The 20762-nt window shown below is 40.4% G+C and overlaps 2 protein-coding genes across 2 annotated transcripts in view; both read right to left on the bottom strand.

Annotated features, from left to right (window-relative positions):
* LOC120796351 (enhancer of mRNA-decapping protein 3-like) overlaps positions 1 to 16038 on the bottom strand; it is a 21023-nt gene extending 4985 nt beyond the window's left edge. Inside the window, exons 1-4 of the mRNA XM_040139096.1 lie at positions 15929 to 16038; positions 15049 to 15228; positions 13834 to 14030; positions 6368 to 6724 (exon numbers count right to left, since the gene is read on the bottom strand). Coding sequence (XP_039995030.1) covers positions 6368 to 6724; positions 13834 to 14030; positions 15049 to 15212 — 718 coding nt within the window. The 5' untranslated portion in view covers positions 15213 to 15228; positions 15929 to 16038. The remainder of the gene's footprint in view (positions 1 to 6367; positions 6725 to 13833; positions 14031 to 15048; positions 15229 to 15928) is intronic.
* Positions 16039 to 16254: 216 nt separating this feature from the next.
* LOC120791232 (cytochrome P450 1A1) lies at positions 16255 to 20162 on the bottom strand. Its single transcript, XM_040129510.1, has 7 exons — positions 20061 to 20162; positions 18766 to 19637; positions 18515 to 18641; positions 18332 to 18421; positions 17943 to 18066; positions 17670 to 17756; positions 16255 to 17376 (listed from the first exon to the last, which is right to left on the bottom strand). Exons 2-7 carry the CDS (start codon positions 19603 to 19605, stop codon positions 17079 to 17081), a joined length of 1566 nt encoding a protein of 521 aa, XP_039985444.1. The 5' UTR covers positions 19606 to 19637; positions 20061 to 20162; the 3' UTR covers positions 16255 to 17078.
* Between the last annotated feature and the right edge of the window lie 600 nt (positions 20163 to 20762).

The raw sequence follows: 20762 nt of genomic DNA, 5'->3' as shown, positions 1-20762 counted from the left end.
CATGGTTTCTGACCAATCTCCAACCCCTAGCTCTGGGACGGAGCTGCACTGGGCTGGACCCCCCACATTGGCTGCTGTCTCAGTCAAAACATACAGCAGGTTAGCGTGACAAAAAAGGGGACAAACTTCATATATATATGAACACCTGCACCTGTATCCCAGCAGTTTGTGGTGAGAGATTGGGGAGGACTAAACATGGGGGAGGCATGGTGGTGACTGGGATAAACAATGGATTCAATTCAGTTTCTGAAATTAAACTGTTGACTCATCTGCCAATAGCTATTGAACAAAGAAAACTTTTTTAACCAACCTAAATATTCATAGACTGTACATTCTTAGTTGGGATAAGTCACCCAACCTATTTTCAGTTCAGTAATATACATAGAACTTTGTAAAGCTTTAAAGGAATGCACATTTGTTTTCAAATCATCATGTCTTTGATGGAGCACTTGTCCATACTAAACAAAAAAGCCCTCTATATAATTAACAACGACAGTATTTCCTGCTTATCACATCAGGGGCCAAGTGCATGAGGAATGATCTGCCCTCCTTTAACAATAACTGTTAAGGTACCCTTGAGCAGGACATTTAGTTTGGAAGTTTCAGAGAGCCTGACAGATCCTGCACTTTGTAGGCTAATATTCATATTGATGCTTGAGACAATAAAATTCATCGGTTCTTTTTTTTTTTTCGTGCATAACACATAGCATTCACAAACATTTTGATAACGATACCTCAGATTTGCTCAGAACATTCTACAGTTTAAAAGTTAACCTTTAAGTGATCTCTCATAGGCAGACCTTACACATATCTTCAACATTTCTGTGCTGCAATTTCTTGTTACTTGCCAGCCAAAATACAGTATGAGCAATAAGCTAATACTAGACTATATATTTGCTCTGCCGATTTATCAGTCAATCTCCCAAAGAACCAACAAAAATTGTGTAAAGGACAATCGGGTCAAGTGGACCCCACTTTGGGCTGTAGCCCCTCATTATCACAAGGGTTAATCTTTTTTATTGTAGGAAGCCTGACATGCATCATTTGACACAGTCCAAAGTGTCCAGACAAAGGACTGGTTGTAAGTATTATGCGGCTCATTAGCTTTTGTATGAAGAATGTTCTTAGCAGGTAAGATATGTAGTGACTACGTGTAGATTGGACATATTTAATAATTTTTACATTTCCACTCACTACCACTATCACACTGCCATTGTTTTCCCAAAGTACCTTCTGCTTTGAAATTCACCTCATGTTTAGTAGTTGTCATCCTTTAAGGAAAATGCTTAGAACCCTTTGTTTTTATGAGTCCTATCATACCAAGTCACGTAACCTTGTCAGAATTTTTCTCTTTTGTGTATTTTTTGAATTTCTGTATTACATAACTGCAATTCAGCCTTTTATCACTGTATAAACTCAAATGTGTGGAAACCTTTAAAGAGCCTATGCTAATCTCTGGCTGTCTATTGCTTGTGGTACATTAAAAGGGTAATGAAAGTCAAGCTGGGGGAACTGCACAGCTCAGGATCCCTTTGATAAATAAAGCTGCTGGGAGGCAGTTAAGTCCTTAATAGCCTCCTGCAGATCTCCGGGCCTGGTAGCTGAGAACTTGGTGGCCTCACTGCCGTGCACAAATTCACACTGAAACACACACACACATCCATGCATGCTAGCACACACACCTCTTCCTATCACACTCACAACAAGCTGATGTACAAATGCATATATACCAACAACTTTTCACCCTGGCATGCAACACGGACAGAGTGACACACACATTCAACAACGCAACATACACACACACACCCTCACACACAAGATACGGTAATTACATATAAACACAGAGACTCATGCCGTGCCTGACTGAAATTCTGGCTTATCTTTAGGTTGGCCTTGCTCCCCTCCCACTATTCTTTTATTGATACCGCACAAAGACTGCTAATATGTTTCAGTGGGCAACAGAAATCTGGAACATGCCAATCCTCACGTGAGTGATAAGCACAGGAAAGTCAACTGCCTCTTGTCATGCAAACTGCTGCTTTGGGTGCCAAGCTCAGAGGAAGTGGGAGTCGCAGTAGTATGCACTAATAGCTTCTCATCCAACCCACCAGGTGCACTTCTTAATAACTCTCCTGAAGGTGCTGCTACCAAAACTAACCCCATTCCATACACACACACACACACACACACACACACACACACACACACACACACACACACACACACACACACACACACACACACACACACACACACACACACACACACACACACACACACACACACACAAACACAAACACACGCGCCATGTCCACCTCCCTGACAGTCTCCCACACATGCAATGATTTATGCACACACACACACCCACTCTTGATGTGGTGTGAAAACAAACTCAAGAGTCAACTAGCTAAACCGGGTAGCCATGAGTATGCAGCAGCACTAAAATAAACTGAGCTGGAAGCAATCCTTCAAGCATGACAAGGGAACCGATGGGACTGAAAGTAATATACGCTGGCTGGATGCGGGCCATGTGTGACTAAGGCTTGCGCTGGGAGAGTGAGACGAGGCTCTTCTATTCCTCTCTGCTGCACTGTAAGAGCTGCAGAGGTGGCAAGATGGGGCACCGGTTCATTAGGGCACAGAAAAGAAGCTTAATGAGGTAACCTGTCAGATTCCTTTTTAGCAAGTTGGTAATATTTTTGGTGTCAACAGCTCATGGTTGTGGCTTTCTGCAGTGTATTTTGCACAAATCACTTATCAGTCAATCCATTTAATATTATTCACTGAATTTTCTGTTAGTTAATTTCACTTCTGTAGCAGGCACCCTTCACTTTGTCTATTCAGCAACAGCGAGTACCACTGCTTATGTCAACTTCTTAGCTAAAGTTGGAATAGTCGAAACAACTTACGATTGTTGTTGCTGGAAACTTCCTACAAAGTTCTTGCAAACCGTAAGATCTTACTGACAGGTGTGTAAGAGCAAAAACTCTTGACATTAAAGAAACCAAGAATCTTGCACTTTTACTCTCTTTACTAATGGCGTGTCACACCTTCATTGGGTGAAAGAACCAAAGTATTCTGCCCTCTTTTGATCATTTGTATTCAGTCCTCAGAACTTTGTCAGGTAAAATTCATATGAATTGTAATATGAATTTTACGTAAAGAATTCTTAGGACAGACACATTGGAAATAAAGGGAGTACATGTGACCAGCAGTGTGCAGGTCTTTCTTTGTATCAAGTGAGGCCTGCATCAGGTAAGATTTATAAGAATTCACACTGTATGAAGGTCTAAGGTTCAAAACAGCAAAACTGTGGCTTGAAAATGAAAAAAATGCTTCACTTTCCTTTTGTCCCTCTGGCTCTAAACCCCCAATAGTAGCCTTTTCTTTACCTGACAGCAAGCAATTTCAAGAGAAGATCATAGCACACAAGGAGGCTCCCATCTATCCCAAGGTCAATGGTAGAGATTGGTTAAAATATTTTATAAAGACACTAATATTTCACAGTTTGCTTCCTGCTTTCCCCAAAGTGAGACGGCATAAATGAATAGATATAAGAAAACTTTTAACCAGCTAATAGTTGGCTCGGTTGCAATTTGTGTTGTGGCCTGGCTTGTTTGTACTGAAGAGGTTTCACTGCACAGCTGGAGTCAATCACACCACAGGAAAGCCAGACAATAGCAGAGCTAAACTTACACAGACTGCAATAAACAATGCTCTATAGGAACAGGCCTGTCAAAGCCCATGCCAATGCGTTATGGCAACCCTAACATACAGCTGGGCACTTTGTTTTTCTTTCTCTATTCTCGTATCCTTGATTTATCTGTTTACTGGCAAAGATTCCAGGTCAAGGGCACTGCGGTTTTTTCCTGCTTCAGAGGTGCTGTTTATGTAAGGCTGTGCGGCGGCATGCTAATTACAGGGTGCAAAGGATGGGGATTATGATGACAGCCCTGGGAAGCAGATCTGCCTGCACGGTAAGAAAAAGGGGCTCTGCTTGGCAGCTGTCTGCTCATTGGTAGACAGCTGCCCCTGCTCAGCTGCGCTGTATCACCACAGACAGACAGTTTGGGATGTAAATCCTAGAAACACTTTTAGTACTACAACCATCTACTACAGGCAGCCTAGGGAATAAAAAGCTGGGATTTTCATCTTCCATCATCCTTGCCCCAGTCATCCTATTCTTCAGGACAGGAGAGATATTGCATATAGAACCATGAATGCTAAAGCAAAATGACAAACAAATGAGAAGAATGCTGTGCTAATGATTAGGAGAAGCTTAGAGGGAAATTTAACAACACAATGATATTTTTTTGTCACTGTCAGCTCTGACATTCATAAAATACAGACAATAAATACACTTTGTTTTACATATCCACTTGCTTGCCATTCCACCTCATCTTGCTTTCAACATAAAATACAAATTATCTTTTACCAAAGCGATGACTTAAAAGCGTATCTGGACAAGCCAAGAGAAAGGCTTTTATCGAGCATCACAATGGGACAGTTTTGTCCCATATTATGCCACATCTGCCCTGTCAATTACTCTATCTTGTGAACAGAATAAGGTGGAATTTGATTGCTCTAGTTCATACTGATACACCACACCAATTCAACCCACCCAGCCCTTCAATTCCACCCACCCTGTACCTTCTCACTGCATGAACTGATACGAAGACCAAGTCATTTCTCTCACACCTTGGACTCAATGGCCCGTGCTAGCATGCCATTTACTTATCTTGTGTCTCTATTAACCAGTTATGTAACACTCCTATAGTGAGCTAAGTGTGAAATGAAGTGTGAGAAAGGATGGGTTCATCATCTTTGTGGACCTATGGGGGGAGGGGGTTGTTAAGTCACCTTCATGCAGCCCTTATTAAACCAGGCGTATATATTGCCAGGCAGTCTGCCCCATGGTGACCTCTCTCTGACCAATGGGAGAAATAGGCGCTGTGTCCACTGTGAGCCCCCTCTTTATACTGCATGTTGTTTTTCTCATTGTGTTCAATAGAAAGAGACACTGCAGCACATTCCTCACGGTACTGAGAGCCTCTTAGCCTCAGAATCAAGTGTAAGTTTAAAATATTTCAGCTTTTGGCAAGAGCTTTAACAGTATTATTAGATAACCAGATGGTACTCCTGGTAAAAGGTGAAACACCGTGGAAATAAAATACTACTGTCCAAAACAAACATTGTACTCACAACAAAAATGCTCACTAATAAAATGTCCCAAAGAAGGACTTTAAATTATGGTGAGTGCATGCAATAATCTTGGAAAGAATGGAAGAAAGTAGCAGGTAAATAAGGGCACGTGTGTCATTAGGGTTGTCAAAGTGGGTCCATGAAGCTCTGCTCTAAACAACACCTGAAATATTGTTTTTCTTTCCCCATATCATATATACAAAACCTCATATGACAAGGTATCGTTGGCATGCACCTTGTTGTTACACACTAGTCTTGTGAATGATGTGCTTAATTTAAAATCTGCCCTTATACCAATAGTAATAGTATAGGTTGTTTTTTCACATAGGAATAAACAATTTAATTTCAAAGATCAAAGAAATAAAGATTGAGAATTAGCAGCTTTTCCTGTGTTTTATATAATTAAATACATTTGGGTTTTAGAATGTCAGTAAAAACAGGCAATGTAAAGCATCAGGCTGGCAATGTTCTATATTTAGACTAAAACCGACAATGTGCCTCTCATTGCTTTCTGATCTGCCAAGCTTGTCTGTGGCAATCAACCATAAGCCCGTTGGTTCCTCCTGAAAATGTAAATCTATATTAAAAAAAAAAAAGGGTCTAATTTATAGTTTTATTTTTTTTTAAAGGCTAAGTAATTTTCTGAAGCACCGGGGCTCTGTAGTTTTTAACAAATGTTACTCAAACAAGAATAAACAGTACATTTGTTGGGAAAGAGAAATACAAATTATCCTTTAAAGAAGTCACCTTTGGCTCTGGGAAAATGCAACAGACATTTTTCACTATGTCTTGAAACTTTATACAGACTACAGTAGCACTCTTATTCTCCATCGATCACATCAGGATCAGCTAAAGATCATCATGTCATCCTCAAGGACTATACTCAAGTCTGCAAAACAAATGCCTCTTGTTGAGGAAAATTCTACCTGGGTGTTTAAGCTGACAGTTACTCTAAAAAACAATATGATTCACCTACAGTTGTTGGTTTGCTGCCATATTGACTGATAGCACTATATCAAAAAATCTAGAGTAATGTAAGAGGCCATGTAAATTAAGTCACGTGTACATGCGTGTGTGTGTGTGTGTGTGTGTGTGTGTGTGTGTGTGTGTGTGTGTGTGTGTGTGTGTGTGTGTGTACGAGTATGCACATGCATCTTTTTCTCACCAGTACAGTACTCTTTACCCCCATGTTGAGGCACTGTTATCTGTCGGTGTATGACAGGTTTCCCCTCCAGAATATTCTCATCATGGCGATAGTACAGTGGCTTCTGTTCAGCCTGTTTGCTGTGATGCTGTGCCCTGCTACTGTGGCTACTGGTCCCATCAATCTGGGAGAAGACGGTGGCTTTTTTGAACAGAGCCAAATTTCCCTCAAAATCAAAGTCAGTGTCCAGGTCCTCATCAGTCCCGTCTCTGAAGCACTCATCATCCTTTGACCTCATCGGCCCTCCAGTACCTCTATTCCTCACACTCTTTTTCTTTGTGTGTGTGGCCTGTGTCACCCCTCTACTGTCAGATGAAACTGCAGGGGTTGGAGAAAACAAAGACATTATGATGTAAGCATAACGACATGAGAGGATGTGTTTTATAGTAATTTTCAGTACAGCTGAGACTTTGTGCACCTAAGGCACACACACATCCTAATTTTCTTCTTCAGTTTGGTGATTGCTCACATAAAACAGGATGTTGTGCAGGACAATGGTGGCAGAGTTTCAATCTGAATATTAATGGGACAAAGTCCACCAATGGAACCTTGCTCTCTCTCAGGAAAAAAAAAACAGCTTAGATATCCCATTGCAAAACTGTTCATGATTTGTGAACGATTCAATGAAAAAAGAAACAAGTCATAAACTGAGGCAAATATTACCTCCTTAAAAAATAATAAATTCACAACACTTGGGCCACATCTACAGTACTTTGGGAGATAGCCAAAAGACATCCAACACCTCCCATCTGACTGGGGTTGCAATCATTCATTAATTGCACCGATGCTCAACAGAATAAATACATTTACATCCACTGCTTTCAGCAATAATCCATAGTCAATTCTTTAAATTGAATTTATTGTTATTATTCCATTAAAAAAAAGATGGAATATTTATTTTATAATCCTGCTTTATTTTAACGTGTAGACAAATAGGATATTCTTCTTTCTTTTTGTAACATTTTTGTAAATAGATACTGGATGAAATGGTGACCTAAGAAGAGAAAACAATAATCATTCTGAATCATGAATTCAGTTAAATCTATGATAACCAGCAATTCACACCCTTACCCATGTTAAGATTAAGATTGACCAGCAGGTTTTATATGAAGGGAAGGGTTGGTGAGGTTGCCCAAAAATATTTGATCCCATTTTATTGAAAGAAATTTTGGCAACACTTTACTTTAAGTCAACCTGTTAAGCTTTTATAAGCAGTATATAAACATGTAAAATGGTTTATAATCCACTATAATGTTTGTTGTAAGAAAACACTGAAACCTAACAGACAAAGAGTGGTATTTTGGTTAAGCAATAATATATTCTATATTATATACTTCACAATGAAAAGCAGTGAAAAGGGTTCCGATTCAAATGTTATTTTACTACAAATAAATTAAATAATGAGGAAATATCCCAACAACAGTATGAGATTCATAAATCACACATTGCAGGCAGTTATGTTAATACTAAACTAATAACTTTCAACTTCGGGTATAGGTTCCTACGACAAAATTTTATAAACTCAAGGTCCAAGACAGAGAGTGGGAAGCTCTGCTCTAGATTACAACAGGTCCATTTTGGCTCTAATACCAAACCCTCGAACCCAAAATGCATAGATTACCCAGAAATCCTCCCATCTCTCAGCTCTGCTCACATCCTTATCACCCCTGAAAGGAACTTTGACCTAGCATACTATACATCATTGTGTTGTAAATGGCGTAATCCATACACAATACGTTCTTGCACTCAGCTGTTTCAAATTCCGACTAGATCCTCGTAACTCCTTTTATCTTGTATAACTCCGACCGGCAACTCCTGTTATCCTCTCAGGGTTAGTTACTATAACCTGCTGAGAACAAAACACAGCTGAAACACAAAACATACAATGGCCGACTGAACAGTGCTCAATAAAGTTTATATACATGTAAGCACAAACAAAAAATAAAATGAACCGAGAACAAAAAAAAAAGAAGAAAAAGGAAAAACCGGAAAAACCTGGCCTTCAACCCCAACCATCCTGAGCTCTCACGCTAACCAGGAGACAGAGAGGCACAGTCGCACGCTACTGTCACTGTGACAGCTAAGGTGCTTTGGACTCTCTCACGCAAGACAGTGGGAGGCTCAGTCATAGTACACTGGCGTTGATATAAAAACCGCTGACCAACTATGAGCCAATCTGAGACTTTCCTCAATATCACAATACAGCCTTACACCGAATGCTCAGGGAAAGACAGGAGTGATTTTTTCTCTTTTTTTGTAGCTTCATTCTGCAGTGACCTGCAGTATCGACACGCAATCAGTGTTTCTTTCACCACTCTGACAAAATATTAAGTAATAGTAATGTGCCTAATATCCCTCCAACAGAGACAAGCGTGCTACTAAATAATTTGTATTAATTTACGAATTATAATTCATTCTAAATTGGAAAAAAAACATTGTAGAATCTGGTCCAACATATCAGGCAGAAAGGTGGTGGGTTAGTGTGTTCAACTGAGTGAACAGGGACAGTGTACTTATTACCACAAGCCAACAATGTCTTTATTTACAAGGAAGTGTTTTGTCAAGCTATGAATCAAAAATCTGAATGAACTGGGCAGAGCTCCAAGTCAAACAGGCTAATGAATAATAAGCAGCAAGACAGACAGTGAACTTCAGGGATTTCAGTTTACACAAATTTACCACCACAAATTAGAACAACTACACAGGCCAGGAATATTTCAAACTGATATATGGGTTATGGTAAATTTGCACCCCAATCACATTGTTAAACTCTCAGTTTGAATGCGGGGAGTGGTATGAATGTGAAGCTAAACATACTCAGCAAAAACTTTCAAAGATATACACTCACTGAGCACTTTATTATGAGCACCATACTAATACTGGGTAGGGCCTCCCTTTGCTCTCTAAATAGTTTCAGGTCGTCGTGGCCTGGATTCCGCAAGATGTTGGAACCATTCTGCTCAATGTTGACATGACTGCACTGTATCATTTCTGCAGAATTTTCAGCTGCGCATTCATGCTGCCAATCTCCCGTTCTACCACATCCCAAAGGTGTTCTACTGGATTCATCAGGTGAACAGGGGAGGCCACTGAAGTTCACTGAACCCATTGTCATGTTCATGAAACCAGTTTGAGATGACTTTTTCTTTGTGACATGGTGCATTATCATGCAGGAAGTAGCCATTAGAAGATAGTAAATTTTGGCTATAAAGGGATGCACATGGTCAGCAACAATACTCAAATACGCTGTGGCAGCATATCCAGATTGCTGCAGCGTGAGTACCGACAGGAATTAGGAAAAGAAATTGTATTTCTCCTGTGTTAGGTTCTCTGCATTGGCTCCCTGTAAAATCCAGAATAAAATTTGAAATCCTCTTCCTCACCTACAAAGCCCTCGATGGTCAGGCACCATCATATCTCAAAGAGCTCATAATACCCTATTACCCCATTACAACACTGCACTCCCAGAACGCAGGCTTACTTGTGGTTCCTAGAGTCTCCAAAAGTAGAATGGGGGCAGAGCCTTCAGTTATCAGGCTCCTCTACTATGGAACCTTCTTCCATTTTGGGTCCGGGAGGTAGACACCCTCTCCACATTTAAGAGTAGGCTTAAAACTTTCCTTTTTGATAAAGCTTATAGTTAGGGCTGGCTCAGGCTTGGCTTGAACCACCCCCTAGTTATGCTGCTATAGGTCTAGACTGCAGGGGACTTCCCAGGATGCACCGAGCTCCTCTGTCCTCCTCTTCCTCTCCACCTGTAAGCATTCATATGGCATCAATGCTTGTTACTAACTTGACTTCTTTTCTCTCCCGTAGTGTTGTGCTCTCTCGTCTCTCTCCTCTCTCTTCCTATCGCTTTCTGCAGGTACTTCTGCCCCTGGTGCTAGAGAGACTGGATCTTTGGCTGCAAACCACCTACTGCCCCATTGATCCTGTTCAACACCCACTGCTTCAATTATTATGGTGATGATTATTATTGTTATATTTAGCTTTACTAGTATTGTTATTCACCCTATTAATATAATCATTAGGTTTATTATTAGTCTCATTATTATTATACAATTTTATGTGGTACCTGTACCGTGCTATGTTCTCTGCATTTCTGAAGAAGGGGTTTATGGGAAAAACACTAGCCTGTAAATAATTTCACTCCATATACAGAGGTATTCATGCTGGTTATGGGAACAGTTTTCATAAGAGCAGAGTCTGGAGCTTCTCTTCCAAAGTGCCCTTTTAACGAGACCTTTTTTGGTCTAATGGAATTAAACTCTGCTTCTGGATGCCTCTGCATCATTCACAAAAGCAGTGTTTTTCTTAATTCACATCCTACTCTCCCAGAAAGATCAGTGGGAGATATTCAGAAACCATTTCTGGAATCCGTGATCTTGTATAAGCAATGGGCCACCCTGCTTTCCCTTCTTTGTGGCCGGGGGCTTCTTGGGAGCAAGGCATTGCGTGTGAAAGGACCAGCCCTGCCCAAGCCACTCAGCACTTTGGCCCCATGCAATTTGGGCATTAGCTCCCTGGCCACCAGCCTGAGAGCTAGAGATTAAAATAAAAACTCAAAAGGTAAACATTACTTCCACAATTGATATCGCTTTGGCCTTCCGAGCACACTGGGACAACATGGCTTCCTGTCAGGGGGTGGGGGTGGGGTGGTTTCCTGTGCAGAGCAGGAGCGAGGGAGGGAGAGGAGATGGGGAGAGAGAGAGAGAGGACAGGAGGGCACCGAGGCACGAAAGCAAGGCTTTGCATAACCTTCTCTTTAGGAGCAGACACGGAGAGGGAGGGGGAATGTTTATTGATCTTGGTCACACACATATTGTAAAGAGGAACTTTGGTACAGGCCTTTAGCACGCTATGGGAATCTTTGTGGGGAGTCATAGCAAGACAGTGTTTGGTCAAGCTTCTAAATAGGAACAAGTGACACACAGGAAGCAGGAACAGAGACTGTGTCAATGAGGTATGAGCCTTTCTGACACAAAATGAAAATTGCAGAATCCAATATGAACATATTTCTTTTCTTAATAGATTTATTTTTTCTTGTACAAAAAAAAAAAAAAAAAAGGGACTAGTTTCCTATTGTGCAAGTTTCATCTTCAATGCACAGGAAAAAGCACTGAGACAGAGGTCATTTTTACAACCACACTGAAGAATATTACACAGTGTCCATTAGCCAATTCTATTGACCCCTGACTTCTCCATTGTTTGGTGATCCTGAGTGTGAAAGTGAACTGACTTTAACTGATTCCGGCAGAGGCCACAGAGCTGTCCAAGCAGACTTCCTGCTGACTGGATGTTGACTAGAGGAAATGCTGTTTTTGACCGTTATCTAATCAGGAAGGTTGAGTAACACATTCACATTTTTACAGCTACATGTACAACTTGAGACAGGAGAATGCAGATGTGCTCTTCAGTATCAACATATGTCAAAATGACCTCTGAGACTTCTCCATTCATCACTGCATGACTGGGACATGTGAAAATTTATCATATTTTGAAGTTATTTGTCAGGACATAATTTTATTAAACCACATTTCGGATAGACGGGTTCATTTCAACTAACAAATTGCCAAAAGTGACCCTAAAATGATTGCTGGCATAAACGTAAAACTACAAATAAAATCAAAGGTTTTAAAATACGCCATTTTTCTGTTCAGGTGCAGGGCTAAAAAGTATCAAAAGCACTATATGATAAAGAATATTAACTTTGAAATAATTAAGGTACAATTACAAAGACAGCTACACATGAATAAAACGACTCTCGACTCTCTGCCAAAGAGGAACATTGGTCACAAGTTGAATCTCATCACTAATGACTATAAGACACCAGACAAGACATCTGTGTATCATCACTACAAATCATGGCATGTCAAATTTCTCTTATTATTCCTGAGCTGAATCAGTCCCTCTAATACACAGTCTAATCTCTGAAAGGGGTATTCGTTACACTTTCCAGAGTGTTTTAAGTTATTTTGTCTGTCCCCTGAAAGAAGATACATATACATGATACATATTTATCTTGGCATTGCATGCTTTGTCACTAAAGTAAGTCTGGTGATTCACTGTATTTCAATAAATCCCATGACATGTTCCTTGAATACCATGCACATGGGCACTGTAATGATTTTAAGTCCGTGCCACACTTACCATCCTGGTACTAGCGCACAAATTCTGCAGGTGAGAATATTTCCCTACAAATACACTATTTACACCTGTTTGAGGAACATTTACTAAAACCTACAATGTCCAGCTGTTTAAGGAAATTACTTAGCCTTTTTAAAAATAAAATTCAATAGTTTTTATTCAATATTTTTTTTAAAGATTTACTCCTTCTGTATGAATAATGGGCTCAAGGGTAAGAGCCACATTCATTGGTCTTTTTGTGGGATTTACTGACAATAGCAAAAACATAAAATACTGCCAGCCTTATTCATTAAAGAAAAGTCCTATTGTTTGGAACATTACTCTTTTAGTTGCACTTGAGCATTGTGATTTGGTACATATGCAGTGTGTGAAAATGTTTTAGAACTTGATCCTTTTTATTGTAGGCTAGAAATCATCACACATTTCTACTGCACAATCAAAAACAGTGATGTTGAGTGACTTTGCATTTTCAGCCTACTATCTACAGTGAACAACTTTCTGTTACCTACCTATCTGCTTTGTGCCTTGTGATGCATAAGGTCTTATGCAACTCTCTGGGAATTAGAAAAGGAGTTGGGTAATATGGGACACTGTTGTGTGTCACATTTCCTTAAGTGCACTAAAAATATTCATGAATTTTTTGTTCAACAGAAGAGGACTATATGGCCATTGCTTTGGGAACTTCCTATCACGTATTTCATGAATCCCAATATGAACTCTGCAACAACAGCCTTGTTCTGTGCAGTAAATTCAGCATCACAATGATTAAGCATAAGCCCAAAATAAACTGGGCTTTCCTTACATATGAAAACCTACGTTAAACTGTCTGAATATTTTTGAATATTTGTTAAACGCCACGTCAATCTTTTAGCAAGCCTCGGTGCAGTCATGCTGTGTTCAATTGTTGTAGCTTTATTAGCACTTGCAGTGTAGAGTGTAAAGGTCATTGGCTTCAGTGCAAAACCTAATTGTTATCTGCTGCAGATGCTTTCAGCAAACTTAACTCATACAGAAAAGTTTATGTAAGTAAATGATGACCCGTGGTTGTAAGTAATTTTGTATTTCTTTGTGTATTCCTTACTCATTACTCATTAGAAAAGTTCAGTCGTGCTTATCTTAAATTCAGTGTGTAATGACCCTCACACCCTCAGCCTTTTCAACCTGACAAAATGACACATTACCAAACTGTGTAAAATTAATGACAAATATATATGCAACATTTTTCTATCAAAGAAAATAATCTGTGGAGTAAATAAACCAAAGGTCACCCATCTACCTACCTCTGCGTAGGACGGTGATTGGAGCGGTGCCAGAATGAGAGCTGCTGCTTGTTAAATGAGGGTGAGTGGTTCTGTTACTCTGGTCATGGCGACCTGCTGATACGAAACCGGGTTCTTTTGCAGCTCCCTGACCAGAACTTGGCTTCTCGACTGTATTCTGGATATCTAGGAACTTCAGCTCCTTGATATCCACAGCACTAGGAGACAAACAAATTACTGACCTTACTTGGAGCTCAAATTGCACTGAACTGTACTGATGTACTGGAATGGTTACTTCTTATAAAATGGTTCCCACACATTTTTTTTCTCAATTTCAAATTCAACAGGTCACTAGACTTAGATTTATTTTCAGTCGGCATGCAAATATAAAACATTCAGGTTTGAATTCTGTAGCTTTTTCAGTGAAACAAGGCTCAACACTTAAATAAGTATGGGTTTCATTCCCATTGGGAATAACTATGTCGAATGAAGATTATTAGTGTATAAATGCATTAATAACTATTCTGGATCAGACTAAGCAACAAACATCAATAGTAGAAACCAAAATTTCCCCCACCATCCGCATCCACAATAACCTCATCTGGAAGCATAGTTTGTGATAACTCTACTTCTTCTACTCCAGGTCTGTGACTTTTTCAATGAAGTACATTCTCTTTCACTTCTAGCAATTCCTCCTGAGCTCCACTCCTAAAATTGGTCAAAACTGGGGGACACTCACAGCGCATACCTCCACCATGACTGTGCAGTCTTTTAAATTGTAATTTTGAAGACTGATCTTTAAGATCTTGTAATTTTAACATACAAAAAAGATTTTGAAATTTTAATCTGCGTCTAGAGCCTGATCTGAACAAAAAGAATCATATCAATAGGCAATACTTCTATATATTTGCCAGGTTTTTCTCATTCTAATAAGAGCGGGAGATCATCAAAAAATATCAGAATGTTCAAAAGGTCTGTCTAACATTGAAAATAATGTAGCTTTGAAATTTTCTGGATGCGAACCTGGATCCAACTTTTCACAAAATGTCAATGAGACCTACAAATTTCGTGGCGTTGATTCCAAATCTTAGGGCTTTTTATGGAAACTGTTGGAGGGGAGGGAAATAAAAAAAATTGTGGGGCCTTAAACATTGCATGAGGAGAATGTTTTTTAAAAACTGGTGAAAGTGGATGTGTTGGATGAGAAACTTTGGTAGCATCGTTCTCCTTTCTCACCTGAACATGACCTCAGAAACAGGACACTTGATCCCGTTGTGATAGGGCTTCCTCAGTGAGATGGTCTGGCTGGCGTGATCAACGGATGACACCTCTCCCTGATAGACACCCAACGTCAGCCCACAGTTTATAGACACAACACTGCCCAGCCAGTCTGTGGCCATTCTGCTCACTGTGATCCTGTGGTTCAAAAACACAAACGGGAGAAATGATATTCAGTGTCCCTGCTATGGCACATTAAACCAAACTCCACTGAATAATGTGCTTGTTTACTGTTGCTAAGCTTACAGGCAAATGTCTTGCCAAGTATACTTTAACTGACGACATCTTACAAATGAGTATGGTTTTCTGGTGTACGTGGTCCATGAACGTTACACAGCAGGTTATTTTGATTCAACTGGTTCACGCTTTCCCCTTACAATGTAATTCGTTAGTTACCGTTACTTCAAACCCGTGCAGAGAAAACACAGGTGGCCATAACATAGGTTAAAGTTGAAGTTCAATTAGTGTAACTAACTGACAACTTCTTGGTGTTACGGTTGCTTGGTATATTAAAAACTGGAGCCTTCAATTAAAAGGCATTCCGTTTATAATCAAGTAGGTTTCCCAGCTTTGTGGGGGGAAAAAAAGAAACTGGGGGAAAAATAAATTTAAACATAACACCCATATCAGGGCAGTTGTCCAGAAATATAAGGAAAACCACGGCATTAAGCTACACAACCAGTAAGCTGTGTTGGCTAGCTTTACAGTTCACATTAGCCTCGATTCTGTCCGCCCCGTTTGCCTCGTACCTAAGCTGACTGCTGTAAACTTGTGAGGAGCGTTTAGTATTTCTGAAAACACAACCTGAGTATTTTCAGTCGATGATGGATAGATATACCTTGTCTACAAATCTGTAGCGGGGTGGCTAGGAAAGCCAAAGCGCCAACTGTTGTTTGTGCCGTTTTCCCGGTTGACGCGTGACGTCACTTCCCTCATCTCCCACGTGGGTTTGTTGTGATTTATTTTTTTCCCTTACGGAAGTTTAAATCGGTTCACGAGAGAGTTAAATATAGTGACATATTCTTACTTGGATCCACCTTTTGTACATCAGTGACTGTATGCATCCTTATGTTATGATCGTCAGTGTATTGATGAGTGGCTGTGTTAGTTTTCTTTCAAATCAAACAAGAAATTGGAACAAGATGATCCTTAAAATATTTTTTTATTTTATTTTTTTGTATGGCTGATTAAAGGGTGCTCCAATCACATGCCCTTACATTTTATACAATCATTGTTACATTAGAGATAGAAATGCAAAATTGTATAGCTTACTAATATATTCCAAAAATCACTGGCACTCTTTTGGTGTCCTGATAAATCACATAGAAGTACAGCAAAACTATTTCACCTCAAATATATACAAACGCTAGGCACATAAAAATTACTTTATAAAACAAAAATAACTTGATATAAACACAAAATCACATTTTGGGATACAACTATATCTTCAGTGTCTTACATCCACATTATAATGGAATAAAAATCATTAGCTTAGAAGTATAAATGGTATCATAAGATAATATCTGTTCTGTGTCACAGAAAAAAATTAGGTTGCAATGGCCTAAATAATATTGCCTTTCCAGTAAAACATACTGTTCGTCCCAAAGTTGAAAAAAGGCAACTTAGTTTCTGTGTGTTTTACAACTTCTGAATGAGAGAAGTTTAGATTACTGGACAATACAACAGGAGAACCAAGTCTCTCTTTATGCTTCGCTGAGAAGCATCAGCTATGTGCAGGAATATCTCTTAGAGAACCAAAAACATGACAGAGATGTGTTCACACAAACTTAGACATCTCTGACAATCTGCAAAAAGCAAATTTCACTTGTTTAAATGCCATTAGATCTGTGGATCAAATTCAGCATCCAGTGCCTTACATTCTGAGAAAGATGCTTCTTCCACTGACTCTTAATCTGACTGTGACCCTGGCAGTGCTAAAGTCACCTTATACCACCCGTTGAGTCATACATTGGACATGGTAAATAACTTCATTGCTCATTCCTCGCTCGCATTGTGGCCCTCAGATGGCAGCGTTTGTGCTTCATTGTGAGACCGTATTCAGGCGTCATGTCCAGCGGCTCTCCAGGCATCGCATGGAAGCGCAGCTTCTGGATAAGGACTGCCAGGAAGAGGTAGACTTCATTTCGTGCAATGACCTCGCCGATGCAGCGCCGTTTTCCCATGCCAAAAACCATCATCTTCTCCCCTTCTAGCTTGTTGAGCTCTGTGCCATCAGCACTGAGGAAGCGGTCTGGGTTGAAGGAAGATGGATCTTTCCACAGCTCACTGAAAAGTTCAGAGAATTAAGAAATAAGATAGGATTTACAAATACGCCCGAAATCATGAAAAATTAGTGATATAATCTCCTGATTCAGCCAGGACAATTTGGGTGTGAGAAGTGAATGAATGCTGCTATGTGTCTTCCTTTACAACTACCAATGGGGTGCCCTTGAGCAAGGCATGTAACCGTCTTCTGCTTTAGCAGAGCTCTTTCTGCTGGTTGTATTGGGCAGTTCTGAAGTGTGAATGTTAAGTCAGTAAACCTCATCAGTTTTAAAAATGTAACAAACAGAACTTACGGATCATGGTTGATCTGCCACTGATTGATGAAGACACACGTGTCTTTGGGAATGAAGTAGCCATTGAGAGATGTGTCTTTTGAGGTGCTGAAAAAGAAGAACAATTAATCTATTGTGTATTTTACAGGTTTATATCACATTCATTGTTATGCTAGTGACAACCACGTCTTTGTGTGCATTGTGTGTCAACCACGTCTTTGTGTGCATCGTGTGTCATCTTATTTTCAAATGCACCTGTGGTACTCTCAGGCATCTAAAAGAGATGAACCTCACCAGTGTGGGATAGTGAAGGGCAGGAACGAAGAGTGGCGAAAGATCTCCAGGATGAAGGCTTCGAGGAAAGGCAAGTTGGGTTTGTCAGAGAGAAGAGGAGTGCGGTCCAGTCCCACTTTATCCTCTGAAAAATAGAGTCCTTTGAATATTAGTTCAGGATGAGGATGGAGGCTGTAGTCTGATGTCCTATCTCACAATCAGCAAATCAACTTTGAGAGTAGCAACACGTGTGTTCCTGCACTACTTTTTATCCCTGAATCAACGCAGAAATGAAAATGACCCCTTTGTATCCAGTGTTCATCAAAGCAATGCATTTATCAGACTTTTTCTTCCCTGCAAGACAAATGTAATGTCCGACGAACTATCTGGTGTAGAACAGCTGTACTTACTCAGTTCTTGATAAAGCCTCTCCTGTATCTCTGGGTAAGCCACCAAGTACATTACTGACCACGACAGGGCAGTGGAGATGGTGTCGAAACCTAGATAGAGAAACACAACCTCTGTCAGGACTTTACTTAAATGTATTTATTTAGAGGTCACTTGTGATCAAATCATTCAACCTATTGACCTACCAGCTCCAAACAGGTCGTTGACAATTCCTACAATCTTCTCATCTGACATCTGGACATTGGAGTTCTCATCTAGCTTCCTGTCCTCACAGTGATCAATGAGGGAGTCGGTGATGTCACGGATGTTGTCCTGAAAGAAGATGAACGGAAAATCTCAGCAAATCTTAAATACACAGTGACTGAAAGGGGAAACAATGTCTCTGAACAAGACTGGACTAAATAAGATTTCATGAATGATACAGTCTGTGGTGTACCTTGTCATAGGTGTTATAGTGCTCGCTGACGATCTTTTGCACAAACTGGGTGAAGCGGGCATTGAGGCTGAAAAACTTCTTCATTGTTGTGCTGGGCAGGAATTGAAGAATAGGGATGAAGTCTGCAGGGTTGCCGCTGCCCACCACCTGGCCAAACTCATTACTGAGGTTCACCAAGCTGAGCAGCTCCTGATCATTGTGGTCGTAGCGTCGGCCAAAGCACATTCCGCAGATCACGTTAGCCACAGAGACAACAATGTAGCGAAATGGGTCGAAGCTGCCGTCAGCCTTCATGACACTGTTGAGCTGTTTGATCAGGTACTCTCCCTCTTTGCAGACGTGTTCCTCCAGAATGCAGGAGTATTCTGGGGTGGTGCCCTCCAGGGTGGAGAACGAGCGCAGGGCAGTGTAGGCCAGCTTTCTGCGAGCACGCCAGACGCCGGCCTGGTCTGTACTGAAGGCCAGACTCTTGCCATCATTGATGAAGCGGAAGCTGTACAGGTCAGGTCTGCCTGCAAACTCCTCCCCTTGCTTGATGAGAGCCTGTCGAACAGTTTCACTGCCACTCAGCACAACCACAGGACGCATGCCGATCTGGATCTGGAAGACCGGGCCGTATCGCTTGCTCATAGCAGTGAGACTCAGGTAAGGTTTGCTGCCCACCTCCAGCACATTCCCAATGATAGGCAGGGGCTTTGGCCCCGGGAGCCGACGAAGCCCCGCAGGAATCTCAGTGTGGAAAAACTTGAGAATAAGGTAGACCAGACACACCGTTGTCATGGCCACCAAACTCTCAGATACCGACACTGATCCAATGAATGGCAGTATCATTAACACCATAATGGCAACTTTTTTTCTGGCTTCAACACAACCTGGAAATTAAATAGGAGGGGCTTTAGAGTAGTGAAGGCAGGGAGGAGAAGAGGTGTTGTGCAACATGTTGACTACATGCACCATAGAGTTTGAAGTAACTGAAGACTGTCACAAGGCATGTGTTTGTTTTTAACTTGACTTTATATACTTAGATGCCGCACAACAGTAGTTTTTACAGGTGGTGGTCTATGCAAAGTAGTAGGCTATGTAAAGTTTATTACAACCAAACAATGACTCATAGAAAACCTATGAATGGAAGACGTTAATTAAAAAGAATAAGCATATTGAAAGTTGCAACTGCAAAGACCAAACTTATACAGGTCACTCTTGCAAAATAATCTACAAAGCACTTTTCTCTTATCTCTGACATTGCCTGCTCATTTATAAATCAGTGTGTCGTGGTATGTGTATATTAAGCTTACCTTAGAGAAACGGTCAAAGAGGAACAATGCTGTGACCCCCGAAGTACTTTTCAAAGAAGTATAAATATCGATCAGTTGCGTTATTGTCCGAGTTTACTCTCTTTATGTCCCCAAAACAGAGAATGGGCTCTGGCTTTATAGTGCGCTCCCCAGTTTCATTGGCTGCTGTACATGACGTAATCTCTCTCTCACTGTGTCTCTCTCTCCCTCTCTCTGTCATGAATGAAGTTTAGTGCAGAGAAAAAGGTGTGGGTGTATGTGTGGTGCATGTGTGGATGTGTATCCGAGATTTGAAATAGTTTGAAACTACAAATTTTACGCAGAATTTGAATATTTCAGGGTTCTTGCCACAAAGTTTGAAAACTGCAGAACTTAATAACTCGGCCGGTTGCATGTTATGTTTTATAGACAGATAAGACATAATAGCCATCACAGGCAATTATAACTTCCACCGCTATAAAAAAAAAAGTTTACAATCTGTGATAACAGTATTCAGTTTGATACATCCTTTTGTACTGCAGCTCGTTTAAAAGGATTTGCAGATACAGTCTTGCCTTTGGCTTCTGTATTTGCGCCACATTTGGGTTGTAATATAAAATATAGCCTATACTATTATTTTAATTGTAAATGCGCAGCCTATATAAAACTTCTGCGATTTGGCCTCGTCTGTGCCAATGTTTTTGTTTGCTGACGCAGAAACCT

This window comes from Xiphias gladius, chromosome 1 (assembly GCF_016859285.1).
Source record: "Xiphias gladius isolate SHS-SW01 ecotype Sanya breed wild chromosome 1, ASM1685928v1, whole genome shotgun sequence".
In the NCBI taxonomy this organism is placed as follows: domain Eukaryota; kingdom Metazoa; phylum Chordata; class Actinopteri; order Istiophoriformes; family Xiphiidae; genus Xiphias; species Xiphias gladius.
The sequence above is the reverse complement of the archived record's forward strand: the minus strand, read 5'-3'. Positions and strand labels throughout refer to the sequence as shown.